Source organism: Schistocerca piceifrons, chromosome 1, assembly GCF_021461385.2.
Source record: "Schistocerca piceifrons isolate TAMUIC-IGC-003096 chromosome 1, iqSchPice1.1, whole genome shotgun sequence".
Taxonomy (NCBI): Eukaryota; Metazoa; Arthropoda; class Insecta; order Orthoptera; family Acrididae; genus Schistocerca; species Schistocerca piceifrons.
Window position 1 is genome coordinate 795,584,878 of NC_060138.1, and position 23,566 is coordinate 795,608,443.

General features: G+C 41.5%; 1 protein-coding gene across 1 annotated transcript in view; it reads right to left on the reverse strand.

The window, feature by feature from the left end:
- The window catches only part of LOC124789507 (ubiquitin carboxyl-terminal hydrolase 8), a 243,680-nt gene that overhangs the window by 151,341 nt on the left and 68,773 nt on the right, over positions 1-23,566 (reverse strand). Inside the window, exon 3 of the mRNA XM_047256895.1 lies at positions 23,066-23,208. Coding sequence (XP_047112851.1) covers positions 23,066-23,208 — 143 coding nt within the window. The remainder of the gene's footprint in view (positions 1-23,065; positions 23,209-23,566) is intronic.

Consider the following 23,566-nt stretch of genomic DNA (forward strand, 5'->3'; position numbering starts at 1 on the left):
GCTGTTTCAGCACAGATTAGAATATCAAATAATTTTTACAGTGATAAAATATTTAGTAAGAATGGTCTCCAAAGCATCAGTCCCTTGGAATTAAATATTTAGCAGTAAAAATAACAACTTACTGAGTGTTTGAAAGTCTCATAAACAAGATTGAGAACTTTGTGCCTCCCCTCCCCCCAACTCATACACACCTGTATGGCTATAATGTGCTGGCTGAATACACCATGCTGGAGTGCTGGAACTGCAGTCCTGCCGCTTGACTGGGGTGATGTGTTGTTTTCAGTGGGTTTGGGTGAGGGGAGAAATGATCAGGAACAAGACGGAGGGTTGTGGAAGGATGCCTGACAGCTGGGAAGGAGATGCAGTTGGTGCATGGGAAAGGAATACAGGAGGGAGATGCAGCAGGCACACAAGATATTAATGTGACACAGGCACTAAGATTGGTGAATTCGTGCAGTGTACAGTCACAATAATGAGGAGGAGTAGATTGGGAGGAGGAGACACAACACAGTAATAGGAGACTTCAGGGAAGAGAATGGGAGTGCAGTATTAGTGAAATTAAGCTCTTGGGTCAGGGAGGAGTTGGGTGTAGGACAGAGGGTTGGCAGTGAATGAGGCCATAAGGTTTATTACAGCAGAGTTGGTATATGACATGACTGCTTTCACAGGTGACCCCAACTCTGAGGGGATAGGATAAACCTGTGACAGCACTCAAGTCAAATATGGTGTGTGATGTATCTGACAATTCTTACACCTGGGTCTTCCATAGATATTTGACCCAAGTGGCAAGGAGTTGGAAGTGGGTGTCAAAGTACTATCCTGACACCCATTATGCAATATCCAGTCCATCCCTATGCCACACCTACTACCAATTCCTTGCCACTCTAGGATTTATCTGAAAGCTAGAAAGTTCTCATTCTTGTTTATGTGCCTTATCACAACTCAATGCCTTTAATATTCAGAGTTCTTACCATTACTCCTAAATATTTGCACTCCAGCATGACTTTCCAATGCCACATTTTGATATTACACAGTTTTCCTACATCATAGTCCTACATATGGAGCTTTTGACAAACAAGAATGGTTTCATATCACACATGAAATTTACAGCTTAGAATCAAAACTTTGAGAATAGTAAGCCCTCTGTACCTCTATGAGGGACACAGCCTTGTTAAAGACCTAACCGTGTGGGCGGGGAGTTATTCTCATGTGAAGTGGAGAGCTATACAATTGTAGCATGGCCACTGTAAGGGGCGAACAGACCTTAGCAGATGAACCACACATAGAGTGCCCCACAATGCTATATCTCTCCTATATTCACTCCCTAAGTCCTTCCCCAGTTCCCCGGATAGCCAACACAAGGTATGATGCGACCCATGTTGAGGGGTGCATCCTCTGGAATACTGTGCAACATCCCTATGTAATTAGTCTTGCATCGCAAGGGGTTTCACTGTGTCGACTGAATAAATCCCCTATTCTTTGTGGATTGAAATGGAGAACATGGAACAAAACTAAAACTAAAACTAAAGAATGGCTTCCTAAACATAAATAGAGGGAACTAAAAGGTCTTTAACCTGAGACGTCCAAAAAAGTACGTCTCAGAGTGAAGGGGGTACTCAGACCTCTTCTACCTCTAAGACAGGGAACAGAGAACAAGGGAGCAGTCTAATGTTCCCACTTGCCAGGATACATGGATCCATAGAAACCTGAGTAAAAAGAAAAATAGGAGAAACAGGCCTACAGCACAACAGCCTTGGTTTTGAGGATGGTGGTTTTCCAACAGGGATATCATGTGGTCAACATAATCTCGCAACTTGTTCAGATGGCTGTCTTTGAGAAGATTGGGGAGGATGCTAGTCCAGGTCCCAAACTCAGATGGTTCTATCTGGACAAAGGTGCTCTTTGTCAGCAAGGGGATGGGAACAGTACCTTGGATTAGAGAGGTGGTGCCCAAGACATCTCTAAGGTATGAGGCAAAGCTGCTGGTCAAGACAGCAGCTGAGCTCTTCAAGACTGCAAAGATATCAATTTGGGTACTCAAATTCCTCCAGGATACTCCTCCAAAGACTTTGTTTGAGAAAGTACAGGTGCAGAACCAGAACATCTTGACAGGGGACAGGAGGGTAAACAAATGAAAGCTTGTATCAGGCGGGCTCAGAGTTCTCACAAGTTGCCATCGGGATAACCACACGCATCAGAAGTAACTATGGCAGCAAGTTGGATGCTGCAAGTGTTGCAGATAAACCTATGGCACAGTAAAAAGCAACTACCACCCTGAGTCGTCTTCTGGGAAGACAGGAGATTTATGTGCCCCTGATCCAGGAACCCTATCTACATTGCGCAACGGAATTAAAAAATCAGTCTTTCAAAACTATAACTGTCTCCCGTTCCAATGAATCAGTTTGAACCTTGGCTCAAAGGTGCCTAAAACCTTCTTCTGTAATGGTGCAAAAGTGTGGCACCCTGCAACATCACACTTGGCCATGACGATGCTTCAAACAGCAAGGTGTCGACACATGTGAGAACAAGGCCATAACTATAAGTTCATGTTATGTGCAAAGAGGGTTCATAATGCCACATTGGTACCAAATTTCACTACAAATCTGGCTAAAGCCACCATGGAAATGTCACTCAATGGGACGGTCATCATAGACCCTCTTACTAACATTTCAGTCCTTCTCTTGGGACCTCCGCAATGGATGTCAGAACTATGATTCCCAGTGTTAAAATCACAAGGTTTTCTTATGAGTGGCCGAGCAAAACATTTCAGACACACTGCCACTCAGAATCAAAACAAAAAGGCCTCAGAGGATAGCATAAAGGACATACTTGAAATAACCCCTCTCTGTGACATGTTGATTCCCACACAATTCACAGTAAAAAATGACTGTTCGCAGAGTGATGAGCAACAGGAAAACATTCTTGACAACCTCCTGGTCGACTCAACCCTTCTTGACAGACATCACATGGCTGCATCCCCACTGAACATGATTTCACACCTTCGGAGTGTTGTGCAACCACAGTTTTGCTCTGTTGCACAGGTAGTAACCATTTGAGACCATTAAAACCCATCTGATGAAATCTGAACATGATCTGAAACAGCAAAGGGTCCTTATGCCCCTTCTGTCCTACAGTTTCATGCCCTCCTAGGGCAGATGCCAAATTGATGTGTGTGAATAAAATAGCAAGGCGTGCCTATTAGACCCTCACCAGTTTGGCAAATCCCTCTGTGGCACTTACCCAAATTTATTAAGTACTTTAAAACTGTACATTTATAAAGAAAACCCGTGAAATACTCCTAGGCACCCAATGACTAGCAACTGGCCTTGGAGGTGTGTCAAGTGCTTGCCTACCTGCAGGTGCCTCGGGCTACTTTGCAGATTTTCTCTGTAAAGGTACATTTTTAAAATTCTCAATAATGTGGGCAGGTGCCACCAAGGGATGTGCCAAACTGGGGAGGGTCTAACAGGATTCCTTTGCTGTTTTATTCACGCATGTAAATACTGCACACCTCTGTGATAACACCACAGAGGAGCATGAAACTGGAGAACTGAAAAAGTATGAGCCCTTTGCTGCTTCAGATCATGTTCAAATTTTGTCAAATGGTTTTGAATGGTCCTCAGTGATTCCACCCTGTACATCAGAGCATAAATTGTGGTCACACTGCACTCAAAGGGTGAGATCATGTTCAATGTTGTTGTAGCCCCATGATGTCTGTTGAGAAGGGCTGAGTTGTCCAGAAGGTGTCAACAGTGACAAAGGTTGCCCAAAACATCTTCCTGTTGCTTGTTGCATTGTGAACTGTCACTTTCGACTGCAAAATCTGTGGGAATCAATGTCCCAAGGAAAGAGGCAATTTCATTGACGCCCTTTATACCATACCCAGAGGCCTTTCCATTTCGATTCTGAACAGTGGTGTGTCTGAAATATTTTCCTCAGCCATCCATAAGAAAACTGTGTGATTTCAATGCTGGGCATTGCCATTCTGACCTCCATTGCAGAGGTGTCAAACAAAAGGGCGAAATGATTAGAGGGATGTGGACAACCTTCCCACTGTGTGACACAACCATGGTGGCATTGGGCAGAATTTTGGTGAAATTTGATGCCAATGTGACATCATTAACCCGCTTGACACATCACATGAACTTCTGAGTGCTGGCCCTTTTTATGTGTTGACATCTTGCTGTTTGAAGCGTCGCCGAGCCCGGGGGTGGCATCTCTGGCACCACGCTTTTGTACCATTACAGAGGAAGGTTGTAGACATGCTTGAATCAAATTTCAAACTTGTTAGTCAGAATAGGAGACAATTACAGGATTTTGAAACAGTGATCCTCTGATTCTGTTCCACAATGTATAAAATGGGAGCATTTCAGACCATGGAGGAACTGGAGGTAAGTTGATTTATACCAGAAATCTAAATAAATCCAGAACATGTATTTATGTTAAAAATGGAATTTCATTTATGCCAGAGGTGGACTTCTGTTTGAAGGACTTAGTGACCACCAGGATGAAACAATGTGAGGAACGAAGCACAGGGGAAAATGCATTAGCCTCAGCTTAGCTTCTGTACCAGGACAGTACTACTCCTTCCCAGGAAGTGGGAAGACTGATACACAGGTGTTCACAGCAGAATGGACGACAACTGGTTGGTTATGATGCCAATGCCCGTAACACGGTGTGGGGAAGCAGTGACACCAATAGCAGAGGTCAGCACCTACTCGATTACCTACTAGACAGCAATTTGAAAATCTTGAGTAGGGGTAGGGAACCTACCTTCAAGACCAGAAGAAGGGAAGAACTAATACGTGAAATAAGGGAAAGACAACAAATCACCTGAAGCAGATCAATGCATGAAGCACAGAGACATGTATCAGAAAACAGTAGTCACACTAGGTTTCAAGCACTAGCTCTTTTTCTATCAATAGCACACACATTCGCACACACATTCACAGACACACACCCCCCCCACACCCCACAGGCAACCAAATGCACACTCTCATAGCCACAGCAAGACTAATTACTGATACCCGATTATGAGAAGCAGGTGCTTGAGCTGATGGTAGTGGGGAGGGGGTACGGAAGCATGCAAGGAGATGGTAGTAGGAAAGAGGCAGGTCTTTGGCCATATGACTTCACAGCCACATAACACGACAAAAAGAGTACAGAGGATACAGCAGAAATAGATAAATAGATGTGTGTGTGTGTGGGGGGGGGGGGGGGGGGGGAGGGGGTGGAGATGAAGATGAAGACATAGAAACTGAGGGGAGGGAGAAGGAAGACGTATAAAAGCAGTCATTTTACATGCCAGCTATGCTGCAATTACTATACTGCATTCTATGTAGGCATGATATGTAACCAACATGAATAGCCGTCGCCAAACTGTGTCAAACCACAAACTTGACTAGCACCTAACTGTCAAACATGCGGCACACAACAAATCCTGCACTCTCACAATTCCTCTGCCCTGAAGCTCCGCTAATCCCCCCCTCCCCCGCCCCCCTTTTTCCTTTTTCAACCCACCTTCATTCTCTCTCCCCTTCCTTTCTCCCCCTCCCCGCCCCCCATTTTTTTCCCTGTAACCTCTGTACTCCTTTCATCTTGATGTGTGGCTATGGAATCATCTACCCAAAGACATGCCTCTTTCCTGCTACCACCTTCTTGCATACCTACTTACTCCCTGCCCATTTCCATCAGCTCAGGCAACTGCTTTCAATAATCGTATAGCAATAATTACTCTTGCCATGATATGGGAGTGTGCATTTGGGTGTCATTGAGGTAGTATGTGGGCATGTGTGCGCTATTGCTAGAAAAAGAGCTAGTCCTCAAAAGCTAGTGTGAATGCTGTTTTCTGTTATGTGTCTCTGTGCTCCACGCATTGATCCACTATAGGTGAGCAGTTGCCTTTCTCTTATTTTACGTATTGCTCCATCCAGAAGGGAAGAAGTAGTAATGACATAACTTTTGGGTCCACTCTAAAAACAATGGCATGTGGTGATGGAGCCATTCTTAGCTGACCACATGTATCTTAAGTTTGAGGTTGAAATAGGACTAAACAAACCATGGCCTACAGGAATCCTGGGAAGACAGACTGAGACTCATGTAGGGTATACTTAAGCTCACACTTACCTGAAGTCAGAGCTTTGATAAGCAACACAGTAGATTTTGAGGCAATGCAGTGATATCTGCCATTACCAGATCATATCTAGAAAACAGCAAGTGCAAGTGCACATACAGAAAATGTACCTTCGTGGAATAACAATCAAGAACTGCAAATGAAGCAAATAAGAAGACTGTTAAACCTTGCAAGAAAGAAAGGAATGTGGGCAAAATACTGGGAGGTCCAATGACAGTAAGGAATATATATATTGACAGGCCAATGTCAAAGTACCCAGACTAGTGAACAGGGGTCGACAAGAGGTTCGTGAACTTACATAACTTATTGCCCGAACCGCCTGTTTGTGAGCCAAAACTATCATTTTAGAATGGGAAGAGTTATCCCAAAATACAGGGTGTGCATAAAGTCCAGGAATACTTTCAATTATTTATTGCACAAGAACTAAACATTATACAGATGTCATACATATTGCATTTTGAAGAGAAACTGAAAGTTTTTTTTTACAAACATTTGATATGCGAACCATGAGTGACTCGGAAGACATCAATATGGTAATCGAATTCTTGCCATACCTGTCCCAGCATGGCATTGTCGACTGTGGTAGTCGTTTCCCATATTCTCTCCCAGAGGTCTGCTACATCACGTGGTAGAGGTGGTACAGACACCATATCTTTAGTGTGTCCCTACAGAAAAAAGTCACACGGAGTGAGATCTGATGATTGGGGAGGCCATTTCACGAAAAAGCTGTCCCCTTCTGTACCGTGGCCGATCCATCGATGCGGCAGCTCCCTGTTCAGGTACCCACGAACTTCACGATGAATATGGGGTGGAGCCCAAGAAAGAAGAACGGAGAGTCCAATTGCATTTGAGGCATCAGCCATTGCTGCAACATGACGAAGTAGGAATATCCAGTGACAGTGCTCTTGGCAAAGAAGAATGGCCCGTACAGTTTTTGATATGACAAAGCACAACCAACCCATCGTAACGAATTTGTTGTGCCAGTGGTAAGTGGCCTTACTTGTTGGTGACCTCTTACCGTACTTGGTTCTAAACATCTGCTGAACAGCTGTAGCACACCTGTTTTTGTCTAACTCCAACACACAGCAAGCTCGCTCAGCACCTACACTCACCATGTTTGCGACTAGTGCTGACTATCACCAAATTACCAAACTACGCTGTGGCAGTATACATGAAAAAAAACTTTCAGGGTTTCTCTTCATAATGACATGTGTATGATATCTGTACAATTCTTGGTTCTTGCGCAATAAATAATTGAAAGTGTTCTCAACCTTTACGTACACCATGTATAATACCACACGACATAAGCGAATGAAAATAAGCAAAGTATACTAATTTTCACGTTGAACGGTCACTTACTTCAGATATCATTCGAATAGTAAAAATGGCAGCATTAAGTTTTTGAAGAAGATCCTGAACGTGGGCTTTCCATGACAGTTTATTATCTATCCGAACACCTAGAAATCTGAACTGTTCATTTTTACTAATCATATGTCAATTCTTTGAAATTAAAACATCGTGTTTTGTTGAATTGTGTGCTAGAAACTGTAAAAACTGAGTCTTACTGTTATTTAGTTTTAGTTTATTTTCTACAAGCCATGAACTTGTCATGAACTGCCTTATTTGAAACCATGCCAATGTTGCACACAACAGCCTTAACTACCAAGCTAGTGTCATCAGGAAACAGAAAAACTGTCGCACAAGAAGCTGAGTAGCAATGTGGTGTAGTGGTTATGATACCAAACTGTGGCATGGAGGGTCGTGAGTTCAAAACTCACCTGGACTGTACAATTTTAATTTCTATATTCAGTTCGCGTACATTCTAGAAGTATCCACAAATGTCAAGAATCATTGTACTGGAATGTCCTGTAGCTGTATATATACTACGTGTGTTCTGGCAGGAGGCAGTTTGCTCCGTGCTCTTGTATGTGCAAGTGCAGAATAAACCTTCGTTAAGTGAAGTTAGTGTTCGTCAACCATCTAATTACACTTTCTTCTACATGACATTATTCTGGTGGAGGCACCTGGTATTGGAACTTGTGATAGCGGACATTATCGATGACACAGTGGCTCCCATCAGGCCACGACAGAGCCATCGTTTATGTGGCGAGAAACCCGAGTTCGAGCCATATTCACCAGATCGCAATCTATTGGAAACAGAAGAAGAGGAGGACGTTACGATGACAGCAACTGTGTGCCACCACATGAAACATCCTTCCAGGTTCTCTGGTGACGATAGCCAAGATCCAAACAAGTGACTGAAGACATATGACCGTATAGCCAAATTTAACAAATAGGATGATACCATGTGTTTCGCTAACGGATTTCTCTACTTGGAGGGCACTGCCAAGCAATGGTATGAGAACAACGAGGAGAAGTTCACAAGCTGGGAAGTATTCCAGGCGGAACTGCGCACGTATTTCAGCGACACACAACGACGAAAGTGCAGGGCTGAAGATAAATTAAAGTACAGGGCACAGCGTCCATGAGAAACTACTGCATCCTACATTCAAGAAGTCTTGGAGCTGTGTAAAATAGTGGATCCTAGAATGAAGGAGGAAGATAAGGTAGCACATCTCATGAAGGGTGTTGCTGAGGACATGTATCAAGCCCTACTCCTAAAGGAGGTTTCAACAGCAGACGACTTCATAAAATGGTGCCAGTATATCGAGACAATGCATCAAAAAAGAATTACATGCAAGAAGTTTGAACAGCTTCCAAACGGTGTTCATCAGATAGTGAGAGCGGAAATCCAGAAGGCACTTGGATTGCACAGCGAGCAAAAAACCGAGACGCTTCAAGAGGTCATAAGTGAGGAAGTGGAACAGGCACTGAACCCAATACCCCGTCCTTCATTTCCCTTTCAAATGGTGAAAAAGTCGAGACCCAGGTGGAGCTATGTTCCTACAATGCTGCATGAGGAACCTGTCTGCGCACCATGGAAGAGTGACGTCTGGAGGGCCCAGGATAACCAACCAGTATGTTTCCACTGCGGTCAACCAGGACACGTGGTGTGCTATTGTCGAGAAAGGTAGTGGATATTTGTTGACACCGGCGCCAGAAGACAGCAGACTGATCTTAGCCGACACCAACTCCTGGGCAACGAAGATGAACAAGAAGATGTGGATGCAGGACGACACAGGTCACCATCGCTGCAAGCTAGTGCTGGAGAGGATGCTCCCCAAAACGCCGATCAAGTTCTCCATCACCGCTTAGAAGCTCCAGCCTATCACCTACCTGCTGCAACCTGGAAAACAAAGGGTGTGACCTTCCTTGGAGGTGAGGCTACCGCCCTCCATCGATCACTACAAAAATGATAGGAAACTACATAGATATCCTCCTGGATGGCCGACCAGCCCAAGCTCTTGTGGACTCTGGAGCAACATATTCAGTCATTTCGGAGAAGTACCGTCGCCAGTTGCAGAAAACCATATTCATCGACAACAAAACATCTCTGCTGAAGGTGGCTAATGGGAAATATGTAAAACCTACACGAAGATGTACCTTTCTTGTGGGTATAAGTGGCCATACACAGCCCTTAGAATTCATCATGTTACAAGAGTGTAGTCGTGATGTCATTCTCAGATGGAACTTTTTGAAAGCTCCTCAGGCAATTATAGATTGTGGTCACTCGAAGATAAGGGACAGGAAGATGCGAATCCAAGTGTGTGGAGACTGTGTGCTGAATGAAGTGATCATTCCTGCAGTCAGCGCTAGAAAGGTAATTGTCACATGTCGTGCCATGCATCAACCCATGGATCTTGTAGTGGAATGTAAGAGAAACCACTGAAGAATAACTTTGTCATCCCAGCCTCTGTCATCTCATTTAAGAATGAATTTGGTGAAGTGTGGATAGTTAACTGTCACAGAGAATTGCAGATCCTTCCAAGACACATGTGCATAGTAATTGCTAAGCCATTAATTGAAGAACAGCTGAGCATCATAGAAACCTTCTATGCCAAATCTGTGGGCAAAATTAGTGCTACCACTACGAGACACGATCTTCTAGCCCGACTATCACCAGATCACACTAAGGAACAACAGAAGAAGCTACTTGTCATTCTTCAAGAGTTCTCTGAATGCTTCAATCCACATGTGAAGAGCCACTTAGACAAATCGGCAGTGAAGCACCGGATTAGCACTGGAGACCATCAACCAGTAAGCCAGAGAGCATGCCGTGTGTCAGCAACAGAATGTCGAATAATTTGCGACAAAGTAGAGAAAATGATGAAGAACGACATCATTCAGCCTTCACAGAGCCCACGGTCGTCACCAGTGGTTCTCGTCAAGAAGAAAGATGGCAGTTGGCACTTATTGTGTTGATTACAGGAAGCTTAATAAGGTAACTAAAAAGTGCATTTACCCTCTTCTATGAATTGATGATACACTAGATTGTCTGAAGGGAGCTAAGTTTTTCTCAACCATGGACATGTTCTTGGGATACTGGCAAATTGAAGTAGATGTGGCTGATCGTGAGAAAACAGCATTCATCACCCCTGTGGGCCTGTATGAGTTTAAAGTAATGTCATTTGGTTGGTGTAATGCATGAGCAACTTTTGAACGGATGATGGATAATCTTCCAAGGCAACTGAAGTAAACAATGTGTCTTTGTTATTTAGATGAGATTATGGAGTTCTCAGAGACATTTGATGAACATATAAAAAGACTGAGGGTCGTTCTTAAGTGTCTCCAACAAGGTGGACTGGAACTTTAAGTGTCTCTTTGGAGCAAAAGAAATCAAAATATTTGGACACCTTGCGTCAAACGAAGGTGTGCGGCCAGACCCAGAAAAGGTGAGATCTATAATGGAACTTCCTTTTCCTAAAAGTATTAGAGATGTGAGAAGCTTCCTCAGATTATGTTCTTATTACAGTCATTTTATCAAAGACTTTTCTATCAAACCCAGGCCATTCCAAGAGATGTTAAAAGCTGATCCTAAATTTGTCTGGGGTGCTGCTCAACAAGATTCTTTCAATGTGCTGCAAAAAGATGACGACTGACCCTGTACTTGGTCTATATGATGAGAGAGCACCTAAAGAACTACACACAGATGGCAGCGGGTATGGGATTGGTGCTATTCTGGCGCAAATTTCGAATGGAAAAGAGAAGGTTATAGCCTATGCTTCTAAGACACTTAGAAAAGCTGAGAGAAACTACTCAACTACAAAAGAGGATATCTTGCTGTGATCTGGGCCATGTGCAGATTTCGACAGTATCTCTATGGAAGGCCATTCAAAGTTGTTACAGACCATCACTCACTTTGTTGGCTGACAGGTCTTAAGGATCCAACAGGACGACTCACCAGGTGGGCACTATGTCTTCAAAAGTATCATATTACCATAGTGTACAAAAGTGGAAGAAAACACCAAGATGCCGACTGTCTCTCAAGAAACCCTGTGCAAGACCATCAAGACTTTGATGAAGATAGTGACTGTCTCGCTGCACTCCAGGATCTCTCTGCTGAGCAGAAGAAGGATGCCAAGATATCTCAAATTATGCTTGCCTTATATCAGTCAAAGGATGTGGAAGGACAATTTAAGATAGTTAATGGATTACTTTGCAAGAAAAACTTTGATCTGTTTAGAAAGAGGTGGCTACCAGTGATTCCTAAACACATGCGCTTAGATGGTCTACAGAAATTCCATGACATACCTGAGGCCGGACATTTAGGATTTATTAAGACATACGATAGGATCCGCTAGAGATTTTTCTGGTCAGGTTTATTTAGAAGTGTCCGTCACCATGCATAGCACTGTCGAGAGTGCCAGAGGAGAAAGGCAGTTCCTCAGAAACCGCCTGGCCGACTCATACCAATCCCAATAGATGAAATGCCTTTCCAGCATGTTGGGATTGACCTCCTCAGATGATTTCCAACATCTTCTAGTGACAATAGATGGATTATTGTTTGCACTGATTATCTGACATGGTATGCCATTACGAAAGCTGTGAAAAGAGCCAAAGCATCCGAGGTAGCCAAATTCATCATGGAAGACATTGTATTGAAACATGGTGCCCCAAGGTCGTTAATTACGGATCGAGGAAAGTTTTTCAATCGAATCTTGTGACAGAGATAAGCCGTTGATGCAACATTACTCATCACATGACGACTGTCTACCATCCACAAACTAACGGGCTTACTGAAAGTCTTAATAAGACCTTGGACGACATGCTATCAATGTTCGTCAATGTTGAGCAGAGCAACTGGGATGAGGTGCTACCTTTTGTGATGTTTGCCTACAACACCGCCAAACAAGACACCACAGGATTTACGCCATTTTTCCTGGTGCATGGCCATGAGGCGACTACGATGATGGATACTGTGTTTCCGTTACATCCTGATGACGTGGATGACGACTACATCAGCCAGGTGTTAACCAGAGCTGAGGAAGCTTGGCAGTTAGCTCAACTCTGCATGCTGCAGGCTCAAGAAATCAATCGCAGAACATATGATACGAGCCACCGCCCTGTTGTCTACCACCTGGGTGGCCTCATCTGGATCTTCACTCCTGTTCGGAAGGTTGGTCTCACTGAGAACCTCCTCAGGCGCTACTTTGGACCTTATAAGGTCGTAAGACAGTTGTCTGATGTTACTTATAAAGTTGAAGATTTTGACACTGACATTAGATGACGAAACATCGGAGATACAGTCCACATCCTTTGAATGAAGCCCTATAAGGATCCTGTAAGCCAGGGTAAATTCAAAACTCCAGCTACAGGCAACAAGCAGAAAGGTGACGAAGAGCGTAGCGACAAAAGAAGTTCTAAGAAAATCATTGCCAGGGCGAGAATCAGTCACCAGGAGTTGGAGTACGCAGGACCGATGACTTGTTCCCGGACTAGGAGACGCTGTTCTCTTAAGGAAGGAGCAATGTCACAGAAGAAGCTGAGTAGCACCGTGGTGTAGTGGTTATGATACTACACTGTTGCATGAAGGGTCGTGAGTTCAAAACTCACCTGGACTGCACAATTTTAATTTCTATATTTGGTTCGAGCACATTTTAGAAGTATCCACAAATGCCAAGAATCATCGTACTGGCATGTTCTGTAGCTGTATATATACCGTATGTGTTCTGGCCAGAGGCAGTTCGCTCCGCGCTCTTGTATGTGTAAGTGCTGAATAAACCTTCATTAAGCAAAGTTAGTGTTCGTCATTCATCTAATTACACCTTCTTCTACGTGACATTATTTCAAGTTACCCGAAATACTAGAGGGCATATCATTTATATAAATAAGAAACAGGAGTGGCCCCAACACTGATCCCTGGGGCAGACACCCTCCCCATTTTACTATTTTACTGTACCCCACTCAGACCCCACATCACAGCCATTCTCAACACTATGAATAATGACGTTTTGCTGTCTGTCGCTAAAGTAAGAGGTGAACCAATTGTGAGCTACTCTCTGTATTCCATAATGGTCCAACTTCTGGAGTAATATTTTGTGATTGACACAATCAAACACCTTAGTTAAATCAAAAAATACGCCTAGCATTTGAAACTTTTTGTTTATCACATGCAGTACCTCGCAGAGAAAAGAGAATATAGCATTTTCAGTCAATTTTTAAAGATGAACTGTATATTTGATAGCAATTTGTGTGATATAAAATGATCAGTTATCCTTACATACACAGCCTTTTCAATAAGTTAAGCAAACATTGATGACACAGAAATAGGTCTGAAATTGTCTACATTATCTCTTTCTCCCTTTTTATAAAGCGGCTTTACTTCTGAGTACTTTAATCATTGAGGAAACTGACCATTCATAAAAGAAAAATTACAAATATGGCTAAATACAGGGCTAACATATGCAGCACAGTACTTTAATATTCTGCTAGGCACTCCATCATATTGATAAGAGTCCTTAGTCTTCAGTGGTTTAATTATTGACTCAATCTCCCCCTTATCTGTATCACAGAGGAGTATTTCAGTTATCAATCTCGGAATGGCATTTGCCAAGAGTGTTATATGATTCCCTGTAGAGACTAAATTTTTATTTAATTCACCAGCAATGCTACTTATACCTTCTGTTAATGCTTCAGGTTCTGAATGTTTATGTCTGAATTCAGGATACAAGAGAACTCAGACAGGATTTCTGCTGGGTGCGATGAATGGCAGCTAGCTCTAAATATAAAAATTAGCAATATTGTGAAAAGGATATCCTTTTCATAATATTATTGATAATATGGCTAATACTGTTGATATTCCAATCTGAACTTCCCGTTATTTGAACAGATAAATTAATGCACAAGAGTGGTAGAAACAGTATTAGTAGTGCGTTGCTTGAGACAGTTATGGCAATTAAATATCTAAGTGTCACAGTGGAAAGCAAAATGAAATGGCCAAGCATGTAAGGTTGGTAGTAGGGAAGGCAAATAATCAGCTTTAAGTTGTTGGGAGAATTCTGGGAAGTGTAGCTCATCTATAAAGGAGATTGCATACAGAACACTGTGTGACACATTCCCAAGTCTCAAATGTTTGATATCACCACCAAGTCAGGTTAAAGGAAGACATCGAAGCAGTTCAGATATGTGCTGCTAAATTTGTTACCAGAAGGTTCAAGCAACATGCAAGTATTATAGAAATTCTCTGTGATCTCATATGGGAATTCATTGATGGAAGATGATGTTCTTTTCATTCTTATAGAAATTCTCTGTGATCTCATATGGGAATCCATGGATGGAAGATGATGTTCTTTTCATGAAACACACTTGAGATAAATTAGAGAAATGGCAATTGTGACTGACTGCAGAGCAATTCTACTGCCACAGACATACATCTCACGCAAGAACTGCGGAGACTAGAAAAAAGAAAATAGGGCTCTTACAGAGGTATACAGTCATTTTTCCCTCACTCCTTTTCTGAGTTGAACATGAAAGGGAAGAACTAAGAGTTGTACAAGATACCCTCAGCCATGTATAATATGGTGGCTTATGGAGTATGTATATAGATGTAGAATATTCTGAATATGATACATGGAAGGAATACATCATGCTTTCCATAAAACAATTGCAGTATGACATCAGTAGTAATTAAGAGAAACCATGAAAAACAACTTCTGTGGATTGAGCATGGAGTATATCAGATGAAAGTTGTACAACTGCCCATTTATTGCCAAAAATAAGCTATAAACAGATGAGTACATAAACGTCTAATTACACTTGCAAAATGTGCTCACTGAATAACAGTCAATATTAAACAAGAACGAAAAATGCTCTTATCATAGCACAAAAAAAGGTGAATATGTCCTGGGCAGAGTTAGGGATGTAAAAGAAGGGAACTAACTTTTTGACTTATCTGGTAACTTCAAAGACATTTAAATCAAAACATCTTGACATATTTGTGTTTTTTTACTTGTTAGTATTAGTATCCATGTTATGTTAGTATTAGTATCCATGTGACAAGTAAAGTCACATTGTACATGATGTCATGTAGTATAATGTGACACATTCCACCATGTCATCCAACATGACATCTGTCATGTCTGCAGTATGACACAATATGTCATTAAAGTTTAGGATGCAATCAACCCCCACTCCTGGATACTTTGGATTCTAGAAGCATCCCACTCTCTACCGAGCGAGGTGGCACAGTGGTTAGCACACTGGACCCGCATTTGGGAGGACAATGGTCCAATTCCGCGTCCAGCCATCCTCATTTAGGTTTTCCATGATTTCCTTAAATCGCTTTAGGCAAATGCCAGGATGGTTCCTTTGACAGGGCACTGCCTACTCCCTTCCTCATCTTTTCCTTATCCGATGAGACTGATGACCTTACTGTTTGGTCTCTTCCCCCAAATCAACCCCAACCTAACCCACTCTCTAGCAGCACATTAATCTGTGTCTATTTGTTCTTACACCCCTCACCATACAAGTAACAAGGGGTGGGTTTGGGGAAGAAATGGTCCCCTTAGGAAAAGAATGTACCACCATTCAGAAATCACAAAAAATGTTTTAGTGTCCCCTCCCAGAAAAAGGTTTTTAGATATTTCATATATGCTCTTCAGCCACACATTATATATTTTGTTTTCTAAGGCTGGTGAATCTTCTGGATTTTGGACACAGGATCAGGGACTTTAGTCTGTAAATTGCAAGTCACAGGTGTGCCAACATCTTGCAGATAAGAAATCTCACTGCACTGGGGTACCAGGATTAACTCATAAATGGTGCAACTTTGTCAAGATGTTTTGATTCAAATGTTTTCGAAGTGGCCAAATAAACCGGAAAGCCAGTTCCCTTCTCTACATCTCTAACTCTGCCCAGAACATATTCACCTTTTTTGGATCCTATGACAGAAGCATTTTTCATTCTGGTTCCAACTTTTATTCTACCATAACTTTGACATAGCTTGGCAATTGACTCTAGCGACAACTGATCTGGTACAATTTTTTTTATTTTCTTTCATACCACATTTCTTATATCATGGCAACAGATAAAGCTTTCAAAAACAACAGGATGACCATCAATTATGTATATCCATTGGCTGCTGTTGTGGTCTTCAGTCCTAAGACTGGCTCGATGCAGCTCTTCATACTACTCAATCCTGTGCGAGCCTCTTCATCTCCAAATAACTACTTCAACCTACATCCCAGTGAATCTGCTTACTGTGTTCATGTATTGATCTACCGCTATGATTTTTAACCCACACACTTCCCTCCAATACTAAATTCATGATTCCCTGATGTCTCAAAATGTGTTCTATCAAGTGATCCCTTCTTTTGGTCAAATTGTGCCACAAATTTCTTGTCCCCAAAATTCTTTTCAGAACCTCCTCATTAGTTACACGATATATCCATCTACTCTTCAACATTCTTTGGCAGCACCACATTTCAAACGCTTGTATTCTCTTTTTGTCTAAACTGTTTATTGCCCATGTTTCACTTCCATACATGGCAACACACCAAATACTTTCAGAAAAGGCTTCCTAACACTTAAATCTATACTCTATTTTAACAAATTTCTCTTCTTCATATCTGCTTTCTTGCCATTGCCAGTCTACATTCTATGTCCTCCCTACTTCAACCATCATCAGTTATTTTACTGCCCAAATAGTGAAACTCATCTACTACTTTAAGTGTCTCGTTTCCTCATCTAATTCCCTTAGCATTACCTCACTTAATTTCATTCCATTCCATTATCCTTTTTCAGTTTTTGTTGATATTATCTTCTATCCTCCTTTCAAGGCAATGTCCATTCTGTTCGACTCCTCTTTCAAGTCCATTGTTGTCTCTGACAGACTTACAATGTTATCATTCCCTGAACTTTAATTCCTACTGCAAATTTTTCTTTGGTTTCCTTTACTGTTTGTTCAGTGCACAGATAGAATAACATCAGGGACAGGCTACGATCCTCTCTGAATCCTTCTCTACCAGTGCTTCCCTTTCATGCCCCTCAACTCTTGTAACTGCTGTCCGGTTTCAGTACAAGCTGTAAATAGCCTTTCGCTCCCTTGCTACCTTCAGAATTCCAAAGAGAGTCAGTCTGTCTACCTTCTTACAAAATTTGGACCGATTTGCACAAGTCTGAAACACAGAAATGGTGTGCAAAAGTGTTTTTTGCAAGTGCAAGTGTTACATTTAGATCAACTTTAAACCACCCTATTCGACAATGGAGAAATATTATTGGTTAAAAAAATTTTGTTTTGACTTTATCCATTTATCTACCCTTGTGCATAGTTTGAACCAATTCGTACAAGCTCTCAGTATAGAAGTGGCGTTCACCAAAAATCTCCCTGACAATTTTTTTTCCCCTCCACTTAAAATCCAAACAACACAATTTTTTTTTCCAACAGTTAAAACTTATCTTAAACCAAGGTCCAATATACTGGAGGACTAAATGTGTGCCATTAGTCTTGCTCCGGTCTGAAATTATTTAAGGGCGACTGTTTTTACTTTTTTTGCATGTAAAATCTGAACAGTGCACATACAAACAGTGCCATTAGCTGTGTGTTAATTTCAGTCCAATTGAAATCTTTTGCAGAAGGAACAATTTCATCTACTCACCATCAACCAATTCATCACTGGATTTGGAATAACACTACTAACAATAATCCAATGACGACAAGATGTAGTTCATGAGGGAACATACCAAGGACTCCATACAGGATTTGCATCCAATACAAAAGGTGTAACAAATTTAATCTATGAGGGTTATCTGGAAACTAAGGTTACAAGGCATGTAGCTACAGCACTGAATGTCCATGGGGGAAGTTGGCACCACTGCCATGTAGTGGGAAGCCAGAGGAAGATTCAAGCATTCCCAACAATCAATAGCTCATCAATTAGTGTTGTGGTGACTGTTAGAAATGAGCATTCTCACTCCGGCTCCCATCAGATGTGAAGTGCATGCTGTAATTTGCTACCTAAATGCTACGGGCATGAACGCTGCTGCGATGCATCATGAAATTGTTTCAGTTTATGGCGAGGACATAATGTCAATGCAGCTTGTGACAAAATGGATACAGAATTTCAATTTTGGAAGGATTGAAAGTCACAATGACAGAAATGGAAAGCCATCTGTTGTGAATGACGATGTGGTGCAGAAAATTGAAGATCATCATCTCTCTGATCACCGTTCGACATCTGATGACCTGCATGCAGTTCGTCCAAACATTTCACAAACTGTTGCTCATGAAATTATAACTAATCAACTAAATTATCGCTAGTTGTGTGTGCGATGGGTGTCCAAGATGCTTACTGAAGCACACAAAACAAACAAGAGTCAGTGCCGCTCGCGAATTACTTGATTGTTTTGAGAATAAAGGTGAGGCTTTTCTCAACTCTATAATAACAGGAGATGGAACTTTGGCTTATCATCATACTCCAGAGAGCAAACGACAATCAATGCAGTTACGCCATACTCATTCTCCCTCAGCCAAAAAATTCAAAAATCAGTAAACAGTGAGGAAAATCATGGTGATAGTGTTTTAGGACAGAAAAGGGGTTCTGCTCATTGATTTGAGGTGAAACAATAAACGCTGCAAGATACTGTTAGGTCACAAAGAAACTTCACACAGCCATACAAAACAAATGTTGCAGGATGCTGACAGCAGGAGTCTGTCTTCTTCATGACAATGCGAATCCGTATATCGCTCATACAACGCAAGAGTTTCCGACTTCTTTTGGTTGGAATGTTTTAAGCCACCACTCTCACATCCACAATCTTGCACCTGGTGGCTATCATCTGTTCACTAAATTGAAGGAACACCTTCATGGAAAACACTTTTCCGGCGATGACGAGGTGAAAATCGAAATGAAGAACTGGTTGAAAAAGGTGGCAGGAGATGCCTATCACACAGGAATGAAAAAACTCATCCCATGTATGACAAAATGTATTGAGGTAAATGGTGATTATGTGGAAAAGTAACATAAGACCTATACTACAATGCATGTAAATTTTATTAAAATTATTATTATTATTATTTTTTTTTTTAGTTCAAAAAATTCTTGTAACCTTACTTTCTGGATTAGCCTCATACATTAACGAATTTAATTTAATATTTCGTAAGCCACTTACATTACTAGTCTGTTATAATACAAAAAATCAATTCTAAAAAATATACAAAGACAATAAATACAATAAAATTATTTCTATTAAATGATGAAAATGTTGAGGGAAGAAGGATAGATTTACTCCAATAAATATAATTGTGAAATGGATTTTTAATCCTGTACTGTTTACAGTTAAGCCTTTAAATAATTGATTCCCACACTTTTCCTGGGTGTCAACTCTGGTTTGTCATTCAAAACTTGCTTAATATACTGTAATTTAGCTACAGTATGACATGTTCAAATGACTATACAAATAGCTGCTGGTACAGCCTAAACCAAAAACTATTTATCCCATGTTCCCAGCTCAACTGAGTACCAAGACCCCCCACAAACTGCAAAATTCTACACACGGTGATTTTCATACACGTTTGTTACGGTGCTTCTCTGCTGTAACAATACAATATAAGATTATTATGAGTGCGCGTTCAATAAGTACCCGATATCCTGTTTTGTCAATAACTTCTCATCACACATGTACCGCTTCCTGCACAGTGCATCCTTCATTGGGCTAAACAGATGGAAGGTGCGAGATCCGGGCTGTAGGGAGGATGAGGAAGAACAGTCCGATGAGGTTTTGTGAGCTCCCCTCACAGGTGCAGACTTGTGCGAGGCCCTGCATCGTCACAGAGAAAGGGAAGTTCATTTGCATTTTTGTGGCGACAAACACGCTCGAGTCATTTCTTCAATTTCCTGAGAGTAGTACAATACACTTCAGATATGATCGTTGCACCATTAGGGAGGACATCAAACACAATAACTCTTCCAGAGTCCCACAAGACCCCGCTGAAGTCAGTTCTTCAATTTCCTGAGAGTAGCACAATAAACTTCAAGTTTTTCTTTTGAGGTGAGACTTCATGGCGGCACTCCATAGATTTCCATTTCATTTCTGGTTTCAAGTTATGAACCCAGGTTTCACTACCTGTGACGATGTTTGACAAAAACTTGTCACGATCAGCCTTGTAGCATGCAAGTAACTCCACACATATAGTCTTTTATTGCTCTTTATGGTCTTCTGTTAGGTGGTGAGGAGCGAAACGGGCAGACACCACTAAATACCCCAAATGGTGGACGAATGCATCGCACAACCGACAGAGATGTCCCGTTGAGCAGCAAGGTGTTTGACTGCGATCCGTCAGTCACCTCAAATGACACTGTTTGCACATTCCGACACAGCAGGAGTCACTTTGCGCAGCCAGCCAGCATACAAAAGATCGGACAGGTTTGTGCAACCTTGTTGCAATGATGAAAGACATCTCACCCGACGACTCAATGTGCGTTTGTTCACTGCCATGTCTGCAGAGACGTTCTGCAAGCGCCTATGAGCATCTGAGATGCTCTGGTTTTCTGCCTTCTGGCAGCTCTCTGCTCGGAATGTACCTCCGTTACAGAGGCCATTCGTGAAGGCTGTGTACGGTGCTGCCCCCTATCGAAAGTCGTTAAACTAAAATTGCCTGAGAAAAAAAAATATATTGCATTGTTTACTGCATTATTTACTGACAGCATCTCATATATTTTTGATTAAAAAGTGCCTTAAATGGTCATCACTATGATGACGCACAAGCTGTTATTTCCACAGTTAATAAGTGATTAGTGGAACTTAACATGTTTAAGTTTGGTTACACAGATGGCTATTTGCATCACTATTTTCAGTTTATAAAGAATATTTCAATTTTTCTTCACGGATAGCTTCACAGAATTCTTCATAAAATGTTTATGGACTTACTTCTGCAGTATTGTGTGATGTGTCATATTATCAGCACTCGAATAGAGAGATTATGTATTACTGACAGGTACATGTGAGAGATTGGTTTCAATTGAGACTGGGGTGACTTTCACAACTATTAGTTGATAATCAGCATCAGCAGTTTAATTACGTATTTAATTAAGCACCTGTTTGTTCATCTGCAAGACATTTACTAATTAAATATCTTATTAACCGTAAAACTACGGGCTTTGGGTAACATCTGAGTGTAAGACAATCACTATGAGAGAGAAAAAAATAATTCTGTTTTGACTAAGGACACACTTGGTCAGAGACAAGTTAAAGATGACAGCATAACAGTTCATATAAATTTAAGGAGTATATGTAACAACTCACTAGAGAGCTGAGGCACCAACAGGAATGTAAACAAAACTGAGAATGTTTTCAGCCTCAGTGGTATATACGAGGGCTGACTGAAAAGTAACGCCTCCACCTTCGTACTTCTTCAACATTTGGCAGCATTGGTATGTGGCAGGTACTGGCTTGTTCCATAGCCTTTTCTCTACAGCTCCAGTTGGTGGGAAGCCTTAGCATTGAACGGTTGTGTTATTACAGTGTAATGTATGGAACCCTGTGCGTACGGTCGGTCAATGTGATTTAAGCAATGTGCAGTCATTGAATTCTTGACAGCAGAAGGTGTCACCCCAAAGGAGATTCATCAGAGAATGAAAGCAGTTTATGGTGATTTTATTGATGTGAGTACTGGGCATCTTCATTCTCGTAACACGAGAGGAGTTCCTGGCAAATTTCAAGCCTGTGCACTTTCACTTCAGGAGTCAGCATCCGGTGTACCCATCGTGCACAGATCTTCCGATAGCCAAGCAAAGCAATAATGTGATCCACACGTCCTTGTGAAATGCCGATTGTGCTTTCAATTTCTCTCTGAGTGATACGACGATCATCCTGAATCAATCTGTCAACATTTTGCTTGTGAAACTCTGTGGTTGCTGTCACAGGACGTCTATCTCTTTGTTTGTCATGCAGGTCAGATGTCCCCCCCAACATCTTTAGACTTACTCACCCTACGATGCACAGTACTACTCACATCAACACAATCACCATAAACTGCTTTCAGTCTCTGATGAATCTCCTTTGGGGTGACACCTTCTGATGTCAAGAATTCAATGGCTGCTCGTTGCTTAAATCGTACTGATCGACCATCTGCGCAGGTTTCCATACTTTACTCTGTAACAACGCAGCCATTCAGTGCTAAGGCCTCTCGTCAACTGGAGCTGTAGAGAAGAGGCTATGGAACAAGCCAGTACCAGCCGCATACCAATGTTGCCAACTGTTGAAGAGTTACGAAGGTGGAAGCATTACTTTTCAGTCAACCCTCGTAGTTCACATACACCATCATGGCTACACACTGTACCATGTGAATACATTGTTTCTTGCACTGAAATCAAGCACAATGTAGTCAGCTGTGACAATATAGTTATACAGTCCTGTTTATGTGCTTATGAGCTCTTCAGTAAGTTGTTCCCTTTACTCCTTAAATTATATATATTCCAAGAAGGAATTTCCAACCAGTTTTACTGTTAATAATTAAATGTAAATATAGCATAAATAAAACATTTTCAAGGTCATGAAAGGTAAGGGATGGATGGACAGAAAAACATACGGCACCTGGTAAGCCATTATAAAATGGTTCTTCCTTCTTTTTAGGCTCATTAATTTTTGGAACTTCCTTCTGTAATTCATCTGATGAGCCTTTTTCTTCAGCCTTTGGCACAATACGTTGCTTTTCTTGGTCTTGTAGAGCCTTGTATCTTTTAAAAGAAGAAAAGAGCATTAAAAAAGTTATGAATGTCTGAAACTAAAACAACAATATGGAAAGGATAAAGGGGGCTTTGAATAAGACAACCACAACAAAAAAGAATGCTAAAAATATTCAGCTTTTGGAGAAGTCCTTCATCAGAAGTAGACAGCTTGCACACAATCACAACTCGTACACACATGGCCACTGTCATCTCCATGGGCTACGCCTTCATTGCCTGTATATATCTTGTGTGACAAGCCCACAATCTACAATATTTCAACTGGGTTTGCTCTTTAGATTCATGGTAATGGCCCTAACTACATTTCAGTAATTACGAATTCTGTCTCCATTTGTTCTGGTCAACTCAT